At 43.6% G+C, this 26,450-nt stretch overlaps 1 protein-coding gene across 6 annotated transcripts in view; it reads right to left on the reverse strand.

Moving 5' to 3' along the window:
- Positions 1-289: 289 nt before the first annotated feature.
- The window catches only part of SPSB1 (splA/ryanodine receptor domain and SOCS box containing 1), a 36,270-nt gene continuing 10,109 nt past the window's right edge, over positions 290-26,450 (reverse strand). Inside the window, exons 1-4 of one of the 6 annotated variants that reach the window (XM_054849772.1) lie at positions 21,870-22,046; positions 15,258-15,646; positions 5,756-6,586; positions 290-2,389 (exon numbers count right to left, since the gene is read on the reverse strand). In XM_054849772.1, coding sequence (XP_054705747.1) covers positions 2,262-2,389; positions 5,756-6,449 — 822 coding nt within the window. In that variant the 5' untranslated portion in view covers positions 6,450-6,586; positions 15,258-15,646; positions 21,870-22,046 and the 3' untranslated portion in view covers positions 290-2,261. Of the gene's footprint in view, positions 2,390-5,755; positions 6,587-8,076; positions 8,098-8,169; positions 9,408-15,257; positions 15,647-21,869; positions 22,047-26,450 lie in introns of those variants that run through there. The other 5 variants (XM_054849771.1, XM_054849768.1, XM_054849769.1 and 2 more) reach the window with 5 other exon arrangements.

A 26,450-nucleotide genomic window follows, 5' to 3' on the forward strand; every position in this document is an offset into this window, starting at 1 on the left:
ATTTTATTCAACTCCATCTGGACTAGCCATTTTTAGGCACTCGTGGCAACTCTAGAAAAATCTCAGGTTCTCACACCCCACCACCCTGCACCAATAGCTGCAGCTTGCCCTCCACTTGTACACACCTTTTAGATGCTAACTTGAAATTGTTATTCTTCCAAGGCAAGACAAGGCCACAACACTTCTTGCTTTACCTGTTTGGGCTGGCTTCTTCGGAGTAAGCTCACCATTCATGTAGAAACTAGATAAAGAAGTCTGATCATTTCATGCAAATAAAACCAGCATCAAGTAATATTTAATAAAGTTTATTAGGTTACTGAGTATTATCTACAGTCATAAAATAGAAAGTCAATTTAAAACTGTACAAAGCAATGTACTGGTGAAGTGAGAAGAGATGGAAACAAGGAAGGACAAAGAACATTACAAGTAGGGAGAACACAGCTGCTTCCCTGGAGTTCTGGAAGACACTGGTTCATGTTGAAGGCAACCAAGTAGGGCTCCATACACACTGAATTTTCTTGTGTCCTACCCTGCAACAGAAACTAGTACAAACCCCTACATCAAAAAAATCATATAATATTAGATTAAAAAAGGGGCATATCACACCCCACCCAGTCTTGGCACCAATTCTGTGCTTTAAAAAATATACTATGCAAGTAGTTTATTTTAAAAAAGGTACCCTACAGCAGCTGTTTAAAACATGTTCTTATACATACACCACAAATATATATATTAACATTTTCAACAACTAAACTCATTTGTACCTACACAGAACTGAAGGGATAACTCAAGAGCAAAAACCAACCACACAAACATTTTTCAAGACAAAGAAATGTGCAAATTAACCCCAGAAAGGCAGCATAGTAACCTGTGGAGAGGTCAAGAGAGCAGCTCCTGCTAGTAAAGGAGTGTCATCCTCTTTACTTGGCTACTGAGGTGAGAATCTATTTGGGATGTGCTGATTTTGCCTGAATTGCTTGTCCTGTTTATTGCAGTTCTCTCCTGCCCCCCATCCCCAGCTCTGGAGAGGTTCAGTTTCTTCTTGCTGTGCCTGAAGATCACCCCACTGGCCTCTGTTAAAGTCTTACAAGTTACATTCCGCAGCAATCACCTTCTGGATGTCTTATCTGCTGATGGTACTTCTGCAGCCACACTGCTACCACCTTCTCTGGGACAACTTCCCACCCCCGAGCAAGAACCAGAGAGAACTATTCCTGCTGCATAGTTAAGTGGAGATTATGCTGATGGTCTATGACAGGACAAAGCCTGGTTTGGATGACGACGCAGCTTATCTAGAGAAACACATTAGTATGTTTCTCTCAAGCCTTAAAATGTAACAGGCTATATAGAAACCAGACCTAAGATGGCAGGACCTATAGCTGTGTAACAAATCTCAGCTCATACAGCCCCCTATTGCAGGGGAAGTTTGTTCCTTCCCTGTGCCCCACATCAGCAAGGAACCCCTGAACCCGGACTAAAACCCACAGTTTTAAATCAAGAAGAGGACAGGTGAAGACATGGTATGACTGCTCAATCAACTGAGTCAAACCCACTAAGAAGAGGCAGAACAGGGCATGGAGCAGAACTGAGAAAGCAATGGTGATAAACAAGAAAGCAGGATTCACTGTCTATGAAATAACATTAGAACATGGTGAGAAGTCCTGGCAGAGATAGACATCAGCGACATAATCACCTTCTCCGAATTAAGTGTCCTGGTGGAAGGGTTCTTGGTTTTGGTGTTTCAGGGTTTGGGAGTGGGGTAGGGGTTTTTTTGGTTTTTAAAAAAACTCAGCAATTAATTCTTCTTGGTATTCCAGACTCTTCCCAACTCTGCTGGCCACCCTGTGTCTTTCCATTCTTAGGACCTGGTCTTAACATTTCTACTCCTAATGCCTTCCCTTCCCCCAAATTATGTTCTTCCCTTTAGCTAGTACAGAAAAATCATTCATTCCTAGACTCCACAACCTAAAGGATGCATTACAGCCTTTTCTCAGGAGAAGCAGGGAAGCACTGAGCTTCTGTAAATGTTCCTTTTGTAAGTGTGCTGGGGAAGTGACTTCCAACGAACAAAAACAGTTGTGAAACAAGGATTACTTGAGAGCTTGCCAATAAGGGCACACAGAGACTTAAGTGGCGGCAGGAATACTTTGGCCAAGGAGTTCCAACAGTAGCGATGACACGAGGGTGGAGAACCCATTTCCCAGTGGGTCAGCTCCAGATATTTTGCCTTGGGTCCAACTCTCTATCCTTGAACATGAAGGTCATTGGTAGAGCAGGTAACTCTTGAGGGAGGCTGGCAGTGGCAGTGTAGGGATCTCGTTCAGTCTCTCCTTGCCCAGAGCAAGCCTCACAGCTCGCCGACACAAGTCCATCAAAGGCAGTGGTTCAGCTGGGAAGAGAGACCCAAGACATTAACATCCCAACTCACAAGTTACACATTCATTTTGCTAGTTCCAAAAATCCCACAGAAAAGATTGAACAAGAAAAGTGAATGCCTGGCATGTTTGCAGGAGCCAAGCCATACAGCATTCACCTATCAGCAACTTCATCAAATACACAGGCAGAGCATGATTTTTCTGTAGAGGTTATTTAAGCCGTACATATGTGTGAACAAAAAAAAAATCCTAGAATCCCCTAATGGAAGTTCCTGCTGTGCAACACCATTCATTCAAGTCAGAACACATCTTCTAGCCTGTGCCTCTTACTGCAGTATCCAAAAAACCTTTGTAAGAGATTCACTGAAGTTAAAGACTGCAGCAAACAGTTTGCTAGCATCATGTGGTATGGGTACTCAGAAAGTACCATGGTTTGTTTCTTAGAGTAGGATAACAGCTATCAATCCTTTCATTTGTACTACATACTTCCCATGAAAAACAAAGCCATCCATCAAAGCTTCATGTCACTACTTGTGATATTTTCCATTAGAGGATTCCCTCCTGTATCATAAACCTGGGAAAAATACAGGCTTCTGGCTATTGATTTTTTGCATCCTGTACTTTAAACACTGAACAAGATAATACTAGTGTTTCAGGAATGGCATATGGGGCCCTTTGATGCTGAAGAGTCATTCACAACATACAGGGGACTAAGACCAAAGCCAGAATTAACATATCACAGCTGCACAGGAGGAAGATACAGATTAGTTTCTCACAGCTGCTGTTGCTAAGGCTGTCAAAGCTCACCTTTACACAGTTTGCTTCTCAAGCCTAAGAGGTTTCTCCTCCCTCAAGAGAGGGCTAACACAAAGACATCCCAAATTAAGCAGATAACTGGACATGCTTCTAATAGCCTGAGGGCTCAGCACGCACCATTCGAAAGCTTCCTTTACAGACATCTTGGGCTGAACAGGCACCTAAAAACATCCACAGGAATGGAAAAGTTTGGCTGATAATCTGCAGTTTTCAGGAACCTTGATAGATGCCAACAGCTCTAGCTTCCACTACTACAAGCCAAATTAATCTGACTGTTCATACAGCTGTTTTAAACAGCTGAGAGACAGGAAAAGCTTAGTTTTTCTGAGCATGGACATTTTTACCAGAATTCATTCCATGAATAAAGTAGATACAAGTCCCTTCCTTCCAAATTCAAAGATAACAGCTAACATTGAAAAGCTCAAAGAGAAGAACATTGTCAGTAGCCTCTCATCAGGCCACTCCTGCTTCTACTTTGGAGAAAGTAAACAGTCATCCTGTTCCATGTAGAAAACATTTACAATGAAAAGTGGAGAAAGCTAAGTTTCATCTAATTTTTGACAAAAAGTCTGTGAGAAAGGCAGTTTGTTACCAAGTCTTTCCTTAGCTAAGTCAGGAAACACGTGCTTGAATTGTTCTGTCTCCTCAAGTTAACAGCTAGAGCTGAACTAATGCCCTATTTCCCCCCTCTCCTTCCCTGCTATGGATCACAAGCTATTACCTGCTCCAGGGGAAGCTGCAGTGGAATGTCTTTTCTAGCAGCCTCCAAGAGTTCTCCCAGCGCTTCAAATATTAATTATTCCTGAGGAATCGTACCCCTATATGCACATCTCTTTTGCACTGATGGCTGGGGGAAGAGCAGATCTGTCAGGGCAGTGCTATTGCTTCCCAAGCCTCACCATTTGTCATACATGTCCTGTGCCACAAGTGAAAACGCTGCACTTGGCCCAAGGTACCGCTGGTCTTGCCTGCTCATGCCCTACTCCAGGATCCAAGCTGCCTCTTCTGCAGGGACAGGTCTCTACAGCTGGACTGCACATCTCAGCTCTGGCTGTCATACTGCCAGAGAAGCCTATTACTGGCAGCACTCCTTTGGCACTTCCCAATATAGCTTATTCTTAAATCACGAGGGTACAAATATGCTGTATTAAAATTCTGTCCCAATTCCTTCTGCTCCGTATGGAGATAGCTGGGACAGAAGCGGATAGAGCGAGACACCTTCTATCTATCTATGCCAAAAGAGCGTCCCATCATTCCTGGCCTTATGCCCACAATTCACTCTTATGCTGAGAGCACATTACAACCAAATCCAATACTGGAGGTGGCCGTTTCCTTGCTAAGGGCAGTTCTGTGCCAACAACTACACAGACTTGCTGGCTTTGAGGAGAGCTGCAGATTTTGGCTTTGACCCTTCAGAAAAAACTGGTTACTGGAGCTGCTGCCATGCTGTAGGCTGTTGTGGCAGAACAAGCTAGGTTTCTTTTGGTGAGAAAGTGCTCTGCCAAGAGCTCTCTATTTGGTCCTGTTGAGTTGAACTGTGTTTCTCAAAGCACTTGTGGATTTTGCTCCTATCCCTTTGCAAGGCTTTCCTGGTTATTCTGACAGCTCACTTTGTGGTGCTCAGTGTCAGTGTTGTTGTACCTCATGTCACCAGTGCCAGGGGTTTACCATTGCTGGTCCAGCATTAGAATATGTTCTAAGCACAAATAAAAGAGCCCAGTATGCTACAGCCTTTGGGCAAACACTGTTCTGGAATGCAGGGGAAACACTACTCTTTTCATATCAATACTGCCAAATTTATTTCACTAACAACATAAATCCAGATTTTAATCCACTTCCTTCACCTCTCTCCTCCACCCTACCCAGAGGACTGAGTCACAGTCTGGCCCAGTGGGAACTTCTGACTATGAGAGATAACAGACTTTAGCACATTTGAACAGCCAAATTTATTACTAAGCTTAGCTAGAGATCAATGTCCCTATTCGTAAAAGGCCTGGCATGCAAGTTGGGCTGGCTACAATATCCAGCCCCACACTAGAAATGAGCACACCCTGCCCTGAAAGAAGCAGAGAAGGGAGCTACTTCATGAAAAATGAGACATTCCCATTTCCTTAGATAGGGACAGATCTTCCCATTCTTGCTTGCAAGGGATTTTAAGAGTCCCTTCATTAGGCATTCAAGGCAGGCAACTGTTCCCTGTAAAGGGACACTCAGATTACATTGCCAGTAGCGCAACTGTTAGAATGATGTTCCTGCTGATGCGTTTGTAGCAATATATAAAGGTTTATCATCCCTAGGTGGAGAACTGGCATCACCTTCTCCCACCATACTACTTCCCCAAACCCTGCTTGCTCCCTGCAGTGCCTTGGTAACAGTACTTGTGTACAGCCAAACTTTTTGAATTAGCCATTAAGGATTCAGAGCTGTATCAGCAATCCTACTGCTGAAATGAAATCCTCACCTCTGACAAAATTAAAACCCTCCCCAGGATGATCTAGTAAGCCGGCAGTTAAGTAGCACACAGATCTGTGCTGCTAGAACAAACACACAAGAGTTATACTCACGGTCAAGTCCGTTCAAGTAGCGCATCCGTATTTCACAGTGTCCCCACACTGCGCTTACCACTGGATATAGCTTTTTCCCTTTGAGTCCCCGAAATGCAACACCCATGTATTGCCCATCTACAATGAAGCTCAGCGTCCCATCATCCATGTCCAGAACCACCAGGAAGGAGTCCGGCACAATGAAAGTTTCATCCGGTTCCAAGAAGGCAGGATAGGTTTTACTTGGCTGGTTCTTGCCATCATGGTACAGTCTGTTGCGCCCAAGGTCCCATCCCCAAGATTCATGGTTATTTCCTACAAGCGTTGTGTACCCTACTGAATGCAAAGGGGCATCTGCTGTTGCCACCCCTACCACAGCATGTGTGCCTCGCTGCCTCATTGCCCACGTGATCTGCCACACATGCAGTCCTCGTGTATATCCCACTTTGCCTCTGATGGCATCTGTACTCTGAGCCACCGGATGCCGGTGAAATATGAGTTTGTCATCCTCTTTCACAAACACATTCAGCGAGCGATCATCATTGTTCCATGAATGCAATAACTGGACTTCGTATGATACTGGAGGCATGTCCAGTAGCAAGTCCAGACGTGTGGGTTTGCTGTAGTCGAGTCCTTGGAGTTCCTGTTTCAATGGCCTGTATACAGGGTCCCTCATATCCACAGTCTTTATCCCACCTGTGACCTTCTGACCCATTGTGTGTGTTCTGATTTTGCCTATTTATAGGCTCCCAAGGCAAGCTCATCGATTTACCCGGCCACTCCTGCTGTCATTCAGCCCTACAGAAAAGGTTGCTTGGAGACCTTGTCAAGATGTGCACCAGTCAGTATTGCCTAATGGATGGAAAGAAAAACAGGAGACAAGTTAAACGTTAGCACATACAGCCTTGTATGCAACATTTACAGAGCACAGTTTTAATCTGTTTATCCTGACAACTTGTCCTTCCTTTCCATCAGCAAGGAAGGGTAATGCATGCTAATTATGCAGTATACCCTGTGTAGCAGAGATAACATATAGATAGGCACCAAGTTTCTAATGCCCCCTTCAGAAAGGCACTTGAATTTCAGCTTCTTTGTCTAAGGAAGGTATAGATTCAGCCACCAGAGCTCATCTTCTCCGTACAGTGAATGCACTGCTCCTCATTACTGCATCACTAAACCTTAAGAGAGCACATCTGTATTTAGGCTGCCTCCAGCAAACCTTGCTTTTACATCATCACCTATAAGCTGTCCAGACTGGAAAATCTGAGAAAAGAGTTTATTCAATGCAGAAGACTCTGAACCCAGTACACAGTAATGCTCAAAACTTAAGTTTTTCCTGATTGTCTTCAGTTGGTAGGAAGACTGAAAGCAGTGTCTTGTATAAGCCTGGTCTCCCAGCCATAGTCCATACCACAAGGTCCGGCTGAGCAAGACGCACCAGTGAAGGCCTAGGCTGCTCCTGGTGTTCACAGCTCCAGCTCCTTCCAACCACCATGGAGAACTTCTCTTACCACAGCCATCTCTATAGCTACCCACAACAGAGCCATAACACACAAGGCATTTAACATTCAGAAAAAGAGTCCAAGCAGCTTCAGTCAGTTTCTGATAGACCTGAGTTTACAACTGCATTGCCTTCAGACCCTGTAGCAACATGCTACAGCTGACTAGTAGTGAGAGCTTGGTTTATATGGGTAACTGCACTGAAAAGCTTTAGTCAGAGCTGTCCCTAGCAGGAAAGGGTGACATTACTGAATAAACTTCTCCCTCTGCTGCTCTAGAGAGGTTGGAACTAGCCTTCAGAATGCAAAACATTCATAAGTATAGCTTCCACTATAGGGAAAGGAAAGCAGGCTGCATTTCAGGAGGGATGTATTTGTGTTCTAGTTCAAGATCACAGACTGGCAAGTAGAACAAGCACTAGAAACAGGCCTAGTACCTGCAATGTTTTTCCAGGGTCCAAAACAGCTTATTAGTGTAACGCACTAGTTTAGTACTTTGTGTTCTCCTAGCTGGTATTCCAGTGCTTCCTTCCCAGATCTGACAGACATTAGATGAAGACAACTAAATTCCAGCCTTCCTTTTTTGGCTAACAGTTGTACGTGAAAGTTCTTGGGGAACCTCTAGGACATAAGCATCCCCTAGAGTAAAGGCTACATACTGCAAAGACATACACAAGTATTGCCTGTTGTTATTCAGCCATAAATAATTTTCTTCCCTCGGCACAAAAAGTTCCAAAACAGAAATAAAGCATTGATAAGAAACCATCTCCCCATAGCAGTGATCAAACATGGTAGGAGCCAGGCAATAAAAATGAAAGCTTCTCCATCTGGAGAGTTACAAACCTTCCACAGATCAACTGGCAAAGCAGCTAGCAGCCATTGATACAGGTTTGAGGAGATAATTCTCTTCAACCCCACTAAAGCTTTGCAAAGTACCTTGGAGGCCTGACTGCAAGTCCAAATCAGCAGACAAAACCTGCAGGGTCCAGCCTCAGGGGACACCCGTTCCAGCAGCTATTGGTACTATTGGCCCCACTGAATTACTATAGTCAAGAGAGCAGATAAACCTGCTGTATTATTGGTCTCAAATGAGCAGCTTCAGTTGGGGCAGCTTCTTTTCTCCAAGAGGAAGAAAAAAAATCCACAGCTTCAGGCACAGAGTCCAGGAGGAGGAGCAAGATTCTTCTCACAGTTTAGCAGTTTTCCTTCCAAATTTCAGAGAAACCTCTAAAAAGCTTAAGCCAGCTTGGCTAGAAATACTAGCTCACTTTGCATACCTCTCCTCGAGCACTGCATCCACCGAAGTGTCTCTGCTCTCACTCAGCAACACAAACAACCCTCTGTTAAGACAGCTGCCAAACTGGGGGCAGCTATTAGGAAAATTAGAAGTGGGAGGGGAGCGAACTAGCTTTCTAAGAAAAAAAAGTGTTATTTTAACATTTCCTGAAGTGAGGCAATCATGCAGGGCTCCTGCCAGCTACAGTCACAACACTTACTCACAAGTAAGGACCTCATCTGGCATAGAAAATAGAGGATGAATCAGATCTGGTTTAAAAATAAGGTTACTGGACATAAGCAACAAGGCTTCAGCTAGAAGGTGACAGGGAAGGCTCATGTATGCTCTGGGTTTGGGATAAATTCACCAGCTTCCCTGCAGGTTTTTACTACTAGTCCAGGGTATGTCATTGGAACAATGAGCTCAAATCTTGTAGTTCTTACGTAAAAAAAAGACTACTTTTCCTTTCCTTCCCTCTTTTTTCAAGTATGGAGAGGAAAACGCCTGAGGTTCTTAAAGTCACATCCAATGCACATTACTAGGCAGCATGATAGCTATTTCAAACTATTCAGGGACCTCAGATATACAGCACTGACAGACAGGAGATGGTTTGTTGAACAACTGCCATTTAAATAAGGTCCAGTCACATTAACAGCTGGTAAGATAACTTAGATATCCTGCAAGTTAAATAAGTCCCATCCACAACATCAAAACAAATCCTGAAGTATGTAAGCCAGCTGGCCAACAGCCAAAACTAACCAACAGCAAAACCAATTGAGGGATGGCAGAGTCACCAGATGCCAGTGCATCACCCTCCCCAACGCATTATTTTGTTGTTCTGCCCCACAGCTCAGGTGCTTGGGCACAAGTGATCACATGCAGTTATTCAAGGGTTTAACAACAGTTTCTCCCAATCATCCCACTGTTCCATCTTTAAGCCCTCATGCCTGTGTGTACTCAAGTTCTCAGTTTTATACCTCAAAGCTGACACCAACTCTGTTATGAAGAGATTTGTGAAGTCACTCCAACAGGTGTCTTCCCTGGGAGAGGCACATTAGTGCTGACCAGAAGCAATCATTTTTAAGAAGTTTCACTGTAAGTCAGTCATTTGCTGAGGCTGGAATAAAGACCATCAGGCTGCTGAGGCAGAACTGAATCATCTGCTGTTCTACAGAGAGTACCAGATGAACTACCTGGCATTCCCAAGGCCTGCGGCATATGGACAAAGGCTGTCAGCAAGGCACTGGCTAAAGCACACTTGGAACTCTACAGGCAATTCAGCTGTTGGAACTTTGATTAGGATAAAGGAACAAAACATTGGCAGAAGGAAGAGCCAGAGATTTCCTGAGAGACGTACAGTACATGTGAGAACACTGCATAGGAAGCAAGAACCAAAACAAAACAGACTGCAGGAGTATTGGTGCAGACTGCTTTGAAGCACAAAATGCTCAAGAGAAGTAAGAGAATACAATTCTGTGCTCTTCATTAGCAAAACAATGCCTCATTCTTTATGACTTTTTGCCTTTTGCCAACATAAGCGTCATCATATTTTTCTCAAGGCTGCTGCATCGGAAGGTGAATCACCACAAAGACAACAAGGACTTCTGAGGTACAGGGGATAAGGTATTGTCTCACTGCCCGCTCCAAAGGGAAAGCAGCCTTTCCTGAACACAAGCACCACTCACTTGTATTAGTTATGCCTTTTCCCAGGCAGACTGTTAAAACTAGATGAAGGACAATGGCCAGAATAAAGAAGAGAAAGAGAGAAGACAGAAAAAAAAAAAGACTGGAACAAAGGGCTCAATTAGAATAAGAGCAGGTCAGATACTGAGCACTATATGCCAAGGTTTAAGAGCAACATGGCTCCTTATTAGGGCAAGGCCACGATTACTGCTCAGGGCTGGCTCCACTGTTCCTGACACTAGCCTGGTCTAGAACTGCAGAGTGGCACCTTGCCCTACAGTCAGGAAGAACAATTATGCCCTCTTTTTTTTTTTTTTTTTTAAAAAGTAAAACCTCTTCATGCACAAGACACAGGCACTTTCCCTCAGCAGGACAGATACAGAAAAGCTTACTCACTTAATGGATTCATGCCCTGAGCAGCTTGATATGAGACACAGCCAGCCATAAATTAAAAGATATGCTAGGGAATTATCTACTTCAAAACCTTTGAACTGTTACAGGTTTAAGGACAAATGTAAGCACAGAAAGTGCTTTTATCTATCATATCAACAGTTCAGGCTTGCTGCAGTTCTGCTCTGCTCTATAAACATAAGCTCATCCCCCATGATGCTCCTCTCTGCTCCCATGCTATTTTCAATTTTATGTTAACCTTCTAGGCTTAAAAGCTTTGGAACAAAATTATAAGAGTGTCTCAAAAATGCTCACTCCTATTTTCAGTGACAATTAGATCTCCCCTCAGTTTAGCTGTTCAGAGCAAGTAGGCAATTTGCCATACTAGAAAGATATGCTATCAATAACATGAACTTAAGCCAAAGAATACTCACCCAAGATGCCCTCATTGTTTTATCTGAAGCCAAAAGGCTGTTCCCACACAAGTTTTATCACACAGTGGGAGGTTATTTCAGGTACCTACATCTCAAAGTGACACAGGAATTTTAACAGGCTGCTGTGCAAATTTTCAGCTCCATTTGGAAGCAACTTGCACAGCAGCAAGAGCCCTCTAAGTCCCAGTCCAACACCTGCACACAAGGCAAAGCATCAGTACTGGCCATGCAGAAGTCAGTCACTGCTGGTTCCATTAACCACCCCAACTCCTGAGCTGCCAAAGGCTTAGTATAGTATTGATGGCTCACAACTGGGAGGTCCAGAGCATAAGAGTTCTAGAAGCATCCTCTTTAAAATAAGAGCAAGCAAAAAACCCCCAACTTACTGGAAGATGCCTGCAGTTGTTTAAACACCTGTGAGGCACTCAGCCACTGAAAATACCTATTTTCATGAGGCTGAGTACTGGCAAACCATGCTCTTTCAGTTAAACTTTACCAGAAAGGACCAGAAACACTTCAGAGTTAAAAAAGTTTGATAACTTTAGTTGAGAAAACCCATGGCTCCTCATAGGTCCTCCCCTTGCTCTGCAGCTCAACACCTATTGATACCTCTCTGGAACCTCAATTACAAGAATACATGAAGCCTCTGAAATTCTTTGATTCCCAATCCAGTTTCTTCAAGTCAGTTTACTGAGATCTCCAGCCTGGAAAATACCTGAAGAGAAGGAAAGAAAATATATATTCTGCACATAGTCATTTACTTGCTTACAGCTTTGGAAAACTGAACTAAAGGATGCCAGACAGTGCTAATAAGAGACTGAAAAAACACACCACTGTAGTTGTGCTCAAGTTTCCATGATTTTAATAGAAAAAAGTAGACTTAGTGCATTTTCTTGGGCTGATAGACAAAAGGAGCTATACTACTCCTCGTTTACTGAACCTGCTGGCAGCAGCTTACCTGGCATCAGCTTTCACATCCTTCAGATATGTGCACAACTAGTCTGCTAGAAACCCCCCCAAAGACCCTTCACAGTGCTAGCCCTTCTTTAACACCATCTCTAGAAGCTGCTTCAACACCAGAGGTTTTCCTCTTCCTCCGTTGGTGGTGTTGAGAAGAGATCTCTTGATCACGTAGACCTTTTGAAAAATAAGCTAAAAGCCAAGATGGATCAGTAATACTACAAAACATCTTAACTGGGGTGGAGAGAGAGGAACTTGCATACCTCAAATAGCAGTCAAATTTTAGCCCCAGAGAACCTGGACACTCCATTTTTCCTGGTGTTAATTTTTAGCATCAAAAATATACCACCCTACTTGCACTGTGTATTTCTGCCTACTGCAGAAACTGGTCACAGGAAGGCCATGACGTCTCAATCAGCACTGATGCCATCACTTCACCAGCATTCTGGCTTTAGCATCCTTCCTACCCCACTAAATATTGATCAGACCTTGGGAAAAAGGTAAGCTCACCTATGCTGTTGAAGTAGTTTTCCAGTGCTGTGTTAGCAGAGACCAAGCAGCTACAGATGACAGGAACAACTGCACTAACAACATGGTTAGAGCTGGTTTCGGAGTGTTGCAATTTTGCTTAGATCAGGGCTGGGCAGGCAACCCTCATTGCATAGCATTGGTTTTGGCAGCACCGTCAGCCCCGCTGCTATCTTGCTCTACACAGAGAAGGTTGCCACAGGGGCAACTTCCTCAGCCCCACCTACTGAAGAGCAGAAGCAGTTTGGCTCAGCAGGTTTAGCTGTTGGCAGGGCTGCGTGGCCTCCACAGAAAGTGAAACTGCAGTCACTCTGAGATCATAAGAGGTTGGGCAAGAAAGAATTAAGAAAGATGGCACGTGTCCCAGCAAGCAGCAAAAAGGAAAATCCTCCATAGTCAGAGGCCCCTGACAAGTAACTGTGCTCAAGATATGCCAGGGATGGAGTGAACAAGATACTTAGTATTTGGCAATGCTTGATTTACCTAGACTACAAAGTTAACAAGCTACCTTGCTAAGCAGCCTCATTCATCTACTAAGCAGACACCCAGAGCTCTGCTCTTCTCTACATGAGGCAGCTAGCATAAGCATGCTCACCCTGAGACATACCAGAAAAGGCTTCTGTCCAAGGAAGCCAAGAGCATGTCATCGTACAACACTGCTAGGACTTGTAACCACTAAGAATCAGCTTGTCTGTATGAACACAGCACTCCAACGTTCCTCTCTTTGGGATGATTCACAGGTTCTGCAGAAATTTTCTAGCTATATTTGCAATGTTGAAAGCCAGTGTGATGAAGGCAGCATACCCTCTTACACTGTGTATGGAGTGTCTGGTTCTCCAAAGAAAAGCGTGAAGTTACTCAGAGCAGCACATCTGAGTAAACTAAAACCTGAAGTAACAACAACCACCCATCCTCAACTAGGCCTTTTAGTAGAAACCAATTTAAGCAAGTTTCCACTGTCCACCTACCCAGCCAGTTCCTGTTAACTGCAGTGCTGCATAATCTAGCAGAAAACACTACTAAGCAGCAGCAGAGAGGTTACTTTGCTAAGTATTTGTAATGATGGAAGCAACTCAGACAAAAGGAGATCCACAAGTTCCTGCCAGACATCTTCTCTCCTATTAAAGGCTAGTTACAAATGACAATTTTGGTTGCAGAGAAATTAAGATATTTCTTTAAATGAAAACAGTGAACTCAGGCTGGTTTTCCTCACAGAGGAAGTTTAGCAGATGTTTCAGAAAGGTCGTTAGACTCTTCACAGCTCTGTATAAGGTACTCCTGGATACCTTATGAATGCCAACTGCATGTTCAAGACCAGGCAAAATGTTTCCTCAAGGCCCCCTAAAATAGCTTCTCAGAGGCAGATTCCAGACATTCACTGCCTGTGGGAATGCCACCTTTGGTGGGCATCAAGTCTTAACAGGGTCAAGTATTTTGAGTTAAGTTCTCCTTTTCACTCAAACCCTGTACCTCAAAATTATAGCCTCTCTTCCCTAATAAGCCTTCAGAACCACAGTGGAACATGTGTTCTTCCACAGCCTCTCCTACTTATGACTAACCTGTACTCACAGGCACCGCACTAAGATCAGCGTGCCATGCTGACATAATGGCTCTGTCCACCGGCACAATCCATGACCTTTCATCCATCCCACATGCCTGAGTGTACTCTGCAGCGCATTGCAGAAAGGATTGTTTCAGAACAGATGTTGAGCCACCGATTTTCCTTCCTTAAAGGACAAATGGCAGTAAAGTATCTCATCAGGACCTCCGATTCCTTGCCTCCCTCAAGAAGCAGAGGAAGCCAGCCTGACTGCTAGTAATCTGCATCCATAAAGAAGCTGGGATCAGCTTTTTAGAAGACTTAGTCACTGCAAGCCATTATGTTCTTGGCATGAGGCACTGTTAGCCCATCTTCCTATAGTCAGTCTACTTAGACCAGTACTCTAAAGCAATTATTTTGTACCTTTTCTAAAACTACTTTGGGGACGCTTTGTCCTTGGTATTCTGAGGACAGCAGCATTAGAAAGCTACATAGGTTAAACAATTACTACAGCTGGCTTCAGGCCTCTGCATTACCAACAGCACAGTTTCTCCTTATCTCCTTGTCTGGTATGTCCATTTCCTTTTTATCCTTACTCATGGTCTGTGGCCTTTACAGACCAAAAACTGTGTTCAAGTCAGGACAATGAGACTCTGGCTAGAAATAGTTTGTTTACTGGTAGTGTAACATACAGATGTTAGGAGTTATGCAATTGTCTCTGGTTTCCCAGCACGCTAGCTGTACAGAGAAGTTGACTCCAAACACATATCCCCAACACTGCAGAACACTGCCACACAGGGATACAAGTGCCTGTACTGCAGAGTAGGCAGCGTTATATGGCATAAGAAGGGTTGCTAAGTTGACCATGGGGCCTGAGAGAAGCCATAATGAAGTATGCACAGTGAATAGAAGCTGGCTGAACAGGCCAGAAAGCCAGCAGCTGAAACTCTTCCCCCTGCACAGGATGGAGCCCCGAGTTCACCATCCTACATTGAACTGACAGCTCTACATCTAGCTAAGCACTGAGAAATTTAGCCAGTCCCTTCCCATGTCCCACATCTGCAGCTGCAGCACTGACCTTCTTCACACCTCTCCCCTTTGCTCCTCTCTAACTTCCTGCTGGTCCAGAATATTTGTTTGTAGCTAACTGGTAAAGTGCTACTTTCCAGAAGCAACATATTCTAGCAAATATTTACAGGCAGCTGTTACAAACCTAGAAGGCCAACGTGATGAACTCAGGTTCCAGGTAGAATTCAGAATCTGAATCGTGCTTGATGCCACAGAACAGGTTGTCACATACTCAGATGACAGCTCAGCTAGCAGCCTAATAGTTTGCCTGTGGCTCTCAAGTTAACAATACATACAAATGAATTGCAGACATCACTTGTTCTTAATGCAGAAGTTGTGGACGGGCTATAGTGGGGACATACTGCTGATGATCAGATGTGCCAAGTTCAGCTTTGAGCCATAGATCTGCACTCCAGATAGATGCTTTTGGAGGAAATAGCAAAAACAGCTGTGGTTTGGCAGTTAAGTCTGAGCTGAGATGGGACCTGTAGATGGTGTTACAGGAGCAGGAAGATCCACACAGTTCCCTTCTTCCTGTGAGAAAGTATAGGGAGATGTGACAAGAGGGGCACAAAGCAATGCAGCCACTGCAGACAGACAGCCTGGAGAAAAATTAAGTTGTTGCAATTACTATGCCCTTATGTACAGCCTTATTCCCACTCCAAGTGCTTTGCACAGTCATCAGTACAGCCATTCTGGAGTGCAGGCTGTTTACAGCTGATGCACTGGTTTGAGCAGCTTACGGGAGGCTATAGCACCCCAGCTACAAATTGTTCCACCAGCACAGCAAGTTCTCTGCATGCTGAAGCATGCAGATATCCATTTAGAGAACAAAACACCACCAGATCAAATGTCTTCCAGACCAGGCAAGACATACTTCCTGCACATCAGGTTCTCATCTCACTGGTCACTTTTGGCAAAGTCTTTTTTTTTTTTAAGCTCCTGGTACCATTTGCAGCTAGATCCATCAGACAAGTAATTCTTTTTCTCATTGCTTGTGTCAAGAATCCATTTTCTGGGGATGGATTTGGCTTGTATTGAAATTAAGACTGTTGATAGAACTATGGAAGGCTGCTCCCAGGTTGCTTCAGTGCAGTCTTTTACTTAAAGGCACTAGTGTCTCAAAAGAGCTTATTCCAAGGTAAAAAAGGCTAGCATAGAGATACCAACTGCAGAAGTCGCCTGCAAAGGACATAGTCTTTTCACAGTTCTGAGTTCTTTACATGCACTCAAGAGATGTGCTTGTGGACTAGGTACTATGGAAAATAAGTCACATAGGTAGCAGAAAGAAAGGTCACATGCAACCTTTTTTCACCTTGTCCAGAGGTTCACCTTTCTTACACTTTTGTACCTATCCAACCACCTTCAATTGATTTTTTCGTTATGTTACTGAGACTTTGCAGGTAAACAAGCACTGCTTCCAGAAGAAGCCTCACATTCCTGTAAGGCTGAAATCTGTGCTTGGCACATGGCAAACAAAACCCCCCAGTTTTATAAACAATCTGCACTTGAAAGACTAGTTTGCAGGACTGAACTACCAAGTACACTGTCCAACAATATTTGTCTTACAACTTCCTTGTCCTTTAGCAGCCAATTCCATGCTGGTTTTCTACTGTCACACATTCTTAAAATTAAAGAACAGCCCAATTATTAAAAATTCTTCTATAACCAAGGATTATACTGAGACTTCTGTTCAGATGCCATATAGTATTGCCCTTAAATAAAAACTTACAGGGAACGGGGCTGTCATTTTATCTGTACAAGGAGCTTAGCAACTCCAAGACAACCAAGTGCTAATGCAGCCAGCATGGAAGTGTTTCAAAGGAGCTTATCTTCAGGACCTGGGGGTTAGATGGCTACTCAGGAATATGTCCCAGGGTCTTCCAGTGCTCTATGCAGTTCATCCTCAAAGTCAAGAGAAGAGCAAGCATTTAGAAAATCTACCTTTCAACCATGCCTTAAAAACTAAATTGCAAAGTTATCAACAAAGGATAGTCTGAGTAGTGTCAGGAGAATGAACAGGAACAACAGAGAACTGAAGAGGTACCTGCCCTGACAAAGTTAAACTACAACACTGGTCTGCTTTAGCATCCCACTCAAAAGCATGTCGAACCCAGTGACTAGGTTGGTCAGCTATTCAGAAGCTTTTGTTTAAAACTGATCTGGAAATGGAAAGAAACAGGGGAAGCAGGACAGTCTACCCTTCCACTGTACTTATTGGCCAGACCAGAGTATTATCATCACGTCAGGCCTCGTTCCAGTGCCATGAGAACCACCGTCCAACAGTCTATTAGTTACTGGTTTCTCTTCCTCCAGCCCTCCTCATCCCACTCCCTCACACTGCTGTACTAATGCAAGCATCAGTGGAACCACACTGAAGATTGCATTGGGGAACCAGTCCAGGATGATATTGTTCCCCAAGATGTTTCACTGCCCTGCGCTACAGACATTTGCCCCAGCTCACAAGAGGAGCAGAAACAAGCAGCAATTATTTTAACAGGCACTACCCTCCAGAAGCCATTCAACAGGTGAAATACTAAACTGTTCAGTGTTGGTGTTTGAAAAAATAAAGTCAGTACCTGGCCAAGTTGCCGTGCCTGCCTAATGCTTCTCCCTCCTTCCCGCCAGCACTGGAGCCATAACATCCCAAGATAGGCTGCATTTAGAAAGGCATTTCCTCCACAATTAAGCCACCATAAATTTTAAATAGTAGATGTTTATGTTCAGAGCTATTTGCATTAAGAAGCCCACATAATCTATAATAAGTCAGCCTCTTGCACAAGAACTCCCTGCTTTTAGTTTTTTCCCTACTTACTAATTTGCAGCCTACATTGTCCATCCCTCATTGAAGTATCTCAATTCATTAGTTTTGTCTGATAATCAGTAGATGGGGAGGGGAGCAGTGGGTGGAAAGAATGAAGCTTGATGTTTTACCTCTTTTCAGAGTCTCTATTTCTGTATCAAAAGCACTTTTTTTTTTTGCTATGACTGCAAGATTGGCCAACAAAACAAGCCATCAGGACAAAGGCATTGGTAACAAAGTGCTGCCTTCCCCTTGAAACAGTTAACAATGAATCACCATGGTTTAATGCTAGCAGCAGCTGCATTAAGAGAAATCCATGTTAAAGTTCCCAGCAGTCACCTACCAAAACTCCCCTTCTGTCTCCTTCCTAGGTGACAACAGGGCAGAGCAAAGACATTTGTACAGCTGAACTTTTGCTACCCTCCCCCAGGTCATGGCATGTCAACCTCCTATTTTAGCTATCCTTTGCCTAGAAGTAAATTTTTAGAAAGCCTCTGGTATGCTATATGTTTGAGGGAACAGGGGAAGCAACGTGGTTGGGCTTGTCACAGGCCTAAGAGTCAAACTATGATATCCCAGTTGCTGGAAGTGCTAGTTTAAGAGTCCAATTTTTTTCCAGAATAGCTGCTGTGCTGCATTCAGTGGGCAGAATAGGGCAATGCACAACACCTCCATAAACACGGAGAGCCCATCAAGAGTTGAATGAAGTCACCTAGTACACACCAAGTACTAATACCTGCATGAGAACAGGAACTGAGCCCTTACTGTATTAAAGTCATAGATTTGTGTATTATAGACCTGAAAAGCAGCATTTTCTCAAATAGATGGCTTGAAAATATAAGGTACACAGCAGATTATGAGGATTTCAATCCTTGCTCCTAAAAGCAATACAGTTCCTCTGTTAGGAGACATGTAGAATCCAGCAGGATTCCTTCTCTCAGGAAAACCATTTGCAGTTTGAGCTATTTTAATATTAAGGTTGCCCAGCTACTGCCTCCTCCTTCCTCTTTTCATTTAAAGATGTCACAAGCACTGCTAACAGTAAAGCAAAAATCCCCACAACAGAGCAGCTGCCAAGCACCAGATTACTCAGCCTGTTGCCCTCAAATAGGTTTATTGTGTCTGAAGCTTCAGTACATGTATCTGCATCAAATACATCTATGCCAGAGGGGAAGTTGTGCAAGTGTCTAGTACCGCTCATCAGCACTACGGAAAAAGCATAGTTGAAATCTGGGCCACATACTAGAAACAAATAATTCTTGGTCCATTACAACAGTGTCTCTGCTCCCTCCAAGCAGAGCATTAGATTCTTACAGAATTCTTACAGAGCATACTATTCTCTGCAAAAGAGGGCAGAGCAGCACCTTCAGTCACAGCAAAATCAGGGCCTTGTGGTGCAGAACTGAAGTTCTGTTCCATCCCTGCTTCATTGCCACTCAGCTTGGGAAGCTTTAGCACATCATGGCCTTGGATCTGCATTTCCCCCATTTAGATGGGCAGCAACACCACTATCAACCTACCATGCAGGGTAGGAGAAAACACTTTTTGTATGAGTAGAAGGTCAATGGAAGTGTTGCACACTTATTGCATCACAAGAGAACTGGGGCAAAAGGTAAAGGTGAACAACGGGACCACAGAAGATGCCTCACAAACTACCTGCTGCTGAGAGGGAAACTCCAAGGCCCAGCACACTTGATATGGACAATATTCGGTTCCTCCTCACAAAAAGCTGCTTTGTCCCTGACATTTAAGGAAGCAAAAGTTAGCTTTCCTTTCTCCTCCAGTTTTACAATTTTACATTTGCATCCTCAGCAACTGAGTTGGCATCCTTTTCCTCACATTCAACAATCATGCTCCACTTTCAAGTTCATCCCTTTCATCCTCCCTTTTACAGGCTGCATTAAGTCACCATGTTAACCTCTACTGTCACAGCAATCCCACCACAGTCAGGAGGATGGATGTACAAAGACTCCCATCCAACTATGCATGCTTGCTGCTGTTCTTCAGGGAGGAAATAAGCAAGCTCCTCAGTCAGGAGTTAGTCAGCTTCCCAATTGAGTCTTTTCCACCTGATCAGATCATGAGACATAAGAAAATTCACTCTATAACCCTGGAGCTTAATCAGTTAAGGACCTTTGCAAAGCTACTGTGTCTTTCTACATGACAGTGCTCTAGCATAACCCAATCTATGCAGAGCTTTAAGCAGAAAAGAGGAGCAGAGAAGGATGCAGTATAACAAGCACTTCTCCTCCCCAAGCTCTTCCCTTCCACCAGCTCAAAAACTGCTGCTAGCAGTACCTGGTCACCAGCAGCCTGCCTCAGCCTGTACAGTAGGTTTCCCTCTACCCTTTCACCACCAGGTCAGGAGATGAAGTTAATTGTGCTCCTTTCACCTATCATGATAGTCATGTCCCTCTTTAGAGAGGGGTTGACATCAAACTAAATGCCAAGCCTAGAAGCACTGCAGTTCAGTAACTGTTTTTATCTTGTCTTATTGAACATCATGTAACAAGTAGGCATGCTCTCTGCCTTCCAGACTGTGGCCTTGGGCCAGGTTACTTGGGAAGAAAAACATCTTCCAAAGCTACATGTGACTGATCTTAGTTATACCTTACAAGTCAGATGTGTCATCCTGTGGATTTAAGGGATATGAACTGTTTCCTACAATACTGAGCAGAAAAATAGTTTGCCTTGTTAAGAATTTCTCCCACATTCCAAACACCTTTTAAGGACACATTTCAGGATGCTGCTCCTTCCTATAAATCCAGAAAGCAGAGGGAAGCTGCGAGGTCAGCGTACTGTCTTTCTTAAAACTTAGTCCTTCACCGCTCCCTGAGAAAGGATTCCTCAGTTTTGTGTCTCCTACCACATTCTTCCAACATCCCAGAAAGGACAAACTAGCAAGAACTAACACCATTGTCCAGTCCGCAGCACTGCAATGAGTTTTCAAAGGATTTGGAGGCATAGCATCGTACCAAGTACTGCCAATTGCTATGACAAAATAAACCCAATATGACTGTAAAAAACCTCCTGACATATGGATGGATGGGCTTGGAGGAAGAAGATAAAGCAAGCTTATGTAGCTGTTTTGAGAGCCTAGAAACACTGGTGTCCTTCCAAGGACAGCGTGCTCTAAAGGGAACAATTGTCAAAGCAAAAGAACTTGCCACTACTGAGCATTCAGCAATACTGCAGGTTAGGGGGTAGTTGTGAAGTTAAAATCAGAGCCAAATTTTGGTTGTAGCTCACCTGTGACATTGAAACACAACTGGAACAAAGTTTTAATTAAAACATTTGTATAAAAAAAGTAAAGAAGTTTTAGTATTGATGCTGAGACATTTTTCAAGTAATTCATCTCCTCTGTATTTCAGGGAGACTTGTAGAAAATTAGTTATGAGAGTTTTAGACAAGCTGAGAAACAACCACTCAAACCCCCGATTCTAGCCTGGCTATGCAGGAGATAAGTCTTGTTGTCTATCAACTAATGTAGCAGCCTACCGACTTCCAGAATTTAACTCTTCTGATAATATCACAGCAAGATGCCTATACAATTTATATTTCATACAATCATAGACTAATTCAGGCTGGAAAGGACCTCAGGAAGTCTCTAGTCCAATCTCCTCCTCAAAGCAGGGTCAGACTAGGTTATTCGGAGCTTTATCCAGTTTATTCTTGTAAACCTTCAAAAACAGAGACTGTACAACCTCTGGGCAACCTGTTCCAATGGTGACAAAGCTTCTCCTTATACTTAGGGTTATGCATCTTCCTCCCTGTTCCAGTCACTCCAGTTTCTTAATCAGCCAGTTTCAGGGGGAATTTAGTGTTAATCCTCAGACCAAATAAATCCTAAACAAGTGAATGTAGTTCAGCCTCTTGTACTAGCTGTTAGTGCCTTCTTACCGGATAGTGAATTACTCTAAGCAATATAAACATAGATAGGGGTTTTTTTCTTACCTGGCCACATGGAAAAAATTCAGCATTCCTCTACAATGTTCACCCAGATCTCTTCATCGTGGGCATGTTAAGTGTTAAAAAAAGAGGACTGAAGTTACATCCTTGTGTACAAAGGCTCAGTAGATCTTTCACAGCTTAAACTATAGATTCAGGTCTTTCCTGTCCTGAGGTCTGTGGAGACTGAGGGTGTCACCACTGAAGACAAAAACCTCACAAGTGGAGACAGTTGAGTCACTGAGGAAGTGATTTTTTTTTTTTCATAGTTTAGAAAACCATTCTGTTCACTTAGCAAAAGGATGTTTTCAGAAGTCAACACCCCTGCACATGCATCCAAAGCAGGAGCTCACCTCACAGTCATGGCAGGGTCTTTAAATCAAGTTTAGGCTTCCTAACCTGAAAGCCTGTCAGATTCTTCAACGCCTCCAGCACCTGCCTATATGCAAAAAGCCTTTTATGCCCTCCCCAGTAAGTTTAGTAGTTTCAGGAGGACCAGGCAGAGATGAAAACAACATTGCCACTTTCAAAAAAATGTTTTTTGCAATTCATCTCCAAAAGCAGCTGGCTTCTGCCATTTTCTAGGAGACATTTCCCCTAGCCCCTACTTTCAAATGAGATCTTGGATCCATAACCTGCACATCAGATGTGCCTCTGCTGTATCAGATAGTTCTTGTAACATGCTAAATGACAGCAACATCTTTTCTTCCACGTCCTGACCACTAGCCGACCCAGCCATGGTCTAAGTTTAGGAATCCTTCATTCCCCAAAGTCACCTGCTACCTGAGCATTGCTACAGCTCAGCCTTATCCACCAGTCACCTTCCCTGTGAGGACAGGCATGCTTCAGCATCCCCCTTGGAAACAATCCTCCTAACGCATGCAGCTTAGTCACATCACCCTTTAGGAAGTATTGCACCTTACAGGAACAAGGCTCATCTTTTCAAGTGGAAAAGATGAAAGCCAGAAGCTGGATGTTCATACAAGCCTCATGCTCAGTACAAGTCTTTGAAGGCAGGAAGGCTAGGGAAGGCAGGGTGGACTGGGAAAAAAACCACTGTCTGGCTAGAGGATACAGATTGCTTCACTCCCACAATGAAGTGTCTGAAGACTTGTGTTCTCCTCAGCTCCTTCCCCGTGCTGTGCTCCACCTTGAGCTGTGTGGTTGGCACTCTTGTGATACAGCATTAGCCACGCACTGCAGCTTATAATCATCTGGAAAGAAAACAATCTGCAGGAACACTGTGCCTCAACATCAATGCCTGCCACCCTCTTCCCCATGTACAGCCTCACCCTGAAGAGCTCATCTTCATCTATACCTCCCTCCTGAAAAGAGCAGTCACTGATGTTCCCAGGCAAGGAGGGATCTGCATGTTAACTTAGAGCTAGCAGGGTTCAGGAGCTTCCAACCCTCAGATTTGTTTCAAAGGAACACAGAATTACCTTCAAGATAAAAACAACAGTTTTATTATCGAAGTTAACTAGGTACTTTGCTTTGAAATACAATTTCTTCCCCTGCATCAAAGGGCTGTTAATTTTAGTCTTGTAGCAAAAAAGTAGAAGAAATGAAAGCAGCATCTGCTTGGAAGAGATGAATGCAAGATAAAAGGTGTCTGTGACAGAAAGCTGGCAGCAGCCTTATGTTTTCTATTCAAGTTTGATCTGGGAACAACAGCAGCCCTTAAAACATAACAAAAGCTGTGGAAAAACCCTTTCCAAATCCAACAACATAGCCAGAAGATGCAATTTCTCTTCTCCAATTGCTGCAACAGCCAGTTGAGGTGAAGAGTCCAGACAAATCCAAACTTGCTATCCCAGTGTAATCAAGCACCTTGGCTTGCTCAGGGCCACAATATCCCCCCCTTCACCTTCCAATTCCCTCTTCCCTTCAAGTCTCCAGAGGGAAAGCAGTTTCCTAAGGATCTCCCTTAGCAAAAAGGAAGCAGAGTCACACCGTGGCAGAACACCTCCAGAATGTTTGGGCATAAATGGCTTGCAATCCAGCCAGTAGAAAAAGGAAAAAAGCATTGGCATTTCTCATCTGCCTGGGACGGTCTGTTCTTTGCAGGGAGTCAAGTCAGGATCATCATGAGTTTGTTATATAACACAAGTTTTTAGACATGCTCAAGTCCAGTCCTGTAAGAGTAACAGAGGCACTGAAGTTTGTCACAGAAGCGTATCAAGGGTAGGTACGTGAAATGTGCTCTGTTTTAAGTGGACTTACTAGCACTTGACACATTAGGGCAAGAGACTATAGCTTTTACAGCACTGAAAACATTAGGAAAAACCACCATGCTGTGGTGTACAATGGGCTGCCACTGGAAACAAACCAAACAGAACAGTTATGTTCTGCAATGCCACTCGCACCATCTAACCAGGGAGAATATATAAGCACCTTGCTCTTGTTTGCCCCAGTACCTCTGAGACAAGTCCCTTTAAATATTTTTACTATGCAAACTCATTAGCTTTACTGAGGGTCACCTTGATCTGCCATCCTGAGGTTTTGGGTGGGGAAGGACTGTTTCCTGCCCTTTCCTCATGCTTTTTACTAGCATCAAGCTTCATCTGCTAGAGCTTCAGGCAAGCATCCAGAGAGAACCAGATAGCTAGCACAGAAGTACAAGGTACAAGCAGCTAACACGAGAACTAGCAATGAAATGTGGATCCAATACGAGATTTGCAGAATCTAAATGCCATGTTGATTACCATGCACGCATTTATTGTTTTACTTCAGCCCAGGATTTCTGCAGTGGAAGCATAGATCCCCATCCTTCCACTGATTAGCAAGTAATATAGAAAGCTACTTCTATCTGACCTTTAAACTGTTTGAAACTATCAAGCAGCGAAGCCAACATAGTGCGCTCTGCCTGACCCAACCCACTGCCAGTCTCTAAAAAGATGTGCTCGCCTCATTTCTGGGGCAGCTGCCATGTACAGCAAACATTGGTTATATGAGCAAAAACACAAAGAAAGAGTCAGATAAACATGCAACAGGCTGGTGCTGAGGCATTTGTCAACATTCAAACCACTCCTTCAGTATGCTTAGTAAGGTAGGCCCTCCACATCCAGGAATACACACAACCAACAAGCCATCTCACAGCAGCTCTCAATAAAGTGCTGAACTAAGAGGATATTCCTGGCAGACAGATTACACAAGAGACAACTCACACTGTCAGCTTTACTGGAACATACACAGCAACTCCCCAAAGCACAGCATTCTGGGATGATGCCTTACTAGACTTCTGACTTGTCATTAGCCAAAAAAGTTTAATGACATGGTTGGACTCTATGTTTAAATATAATTGACCTGGGACATACCATAATTAGGAAGAGAGACATTGTACATCTCAATGAAGCCTACAGCTGGGCACAGTCTCAGCATGATGCAATGTTTTGCTTTCACCATTACCTGAAAGGGTCCTTCGAAATTGCCATGGTGGTTTGAGATAGACAGGGTGACCAAAAGCTTCAGCTGGGCTCTTACATCATCCAGCAAAAAGGCTTCACAATACATAGCACAATTTTAGAAAGCTTTTCTAACCTGACTGCTTGAAGCTTTATCCCTATACAAATCAGATTTGAAAGTGCAGAGCGTGCCAAAATGAAATGGATTAAGACACATTATACAAACTGTGGCTGCAGGAATACATATGCTGCCTTCAGAGGACATCTGTACTGTAAGGTGGCCAGATATCCAAGAGCAACTTTTTCCTGGAAATAATAGTTGTGGTAAGACAGAACAAGTGTTTTTGCCAAAAAGCATGACCAAGGCCTGCACCTACAGCACTGTTCACAGTTGCTTCACTACTGTTAGTGTCCAGAGTGGCTCATTCAAGTGGCAAGGAGTGGAATTTGTCCCTTAGTCTTACTGGTACACACTCAGCAATGCATTCCTAAGCAACAGTTTCACTAGCTTCAGCTCTGTAAATCAAGTGAGATTTTCAGTGGCTTCCTCATCACCTCCTGCGTGCCAACATTAATCTGCACCTCACTTGGTCTGAGCAACAAAGCAAATCTATATGATTAGGTCCAACACTGCTAATTTACATAGTGGTAGTACCTCTGCATTGGAAAAAAGTGAGTATGAAGTAACAGTTCACATCGGTTGCTTCAGCACATGGAACTAGAACTGGTTAGGAGATAGTCATGCTCTGAACCATGCAGAGGTGATATTTATTGCTGAAGAGACAGGATATAGTGGCTAGAGAGACAGATTTGTAAAGACTTTTTGATGGTAAACAGCTTTAAGTGTCACCTTTTCGGAAAGCATCTGAAAGCACAGAAGTTTTTACTGTAGGCCACTTTAGCATATTCATCCAGACTCACAAGATTAAGTCTTGTATGGACCAGTCCATCTTTACACCCCGTCACAAGAATTTCTCCCAAATTATTCACTTCCAAAAAGCCTCCCAGCTCAGCATCATCAGTTACATCAACAGGTATGATGCTAGAACATGGAAAGACTGGCAGTAGAAGTACCCATGACAACTTCAACATCAGTTTGAGGAAGGATACTGGAAGGAAAGTTTGTGTAAAGGAAATTAATCTCCTCCTTTAGGTATCAAGCATCTACCCTGTTTTCAAGGCA

Source organism: Grus americana, chromosome 21 (genome assembly GCF_028858705.1).
Source record: "Grus americana isolate bGruAme1 chromosome 21, bGruAme1.mat, whole genome shotgun sequence".
Taxonomy (NCBI): Eukaryota; Metazoa; Chordata; class Aves; order Gruiformes; family Gruidae; genus Grus; species Grus americana.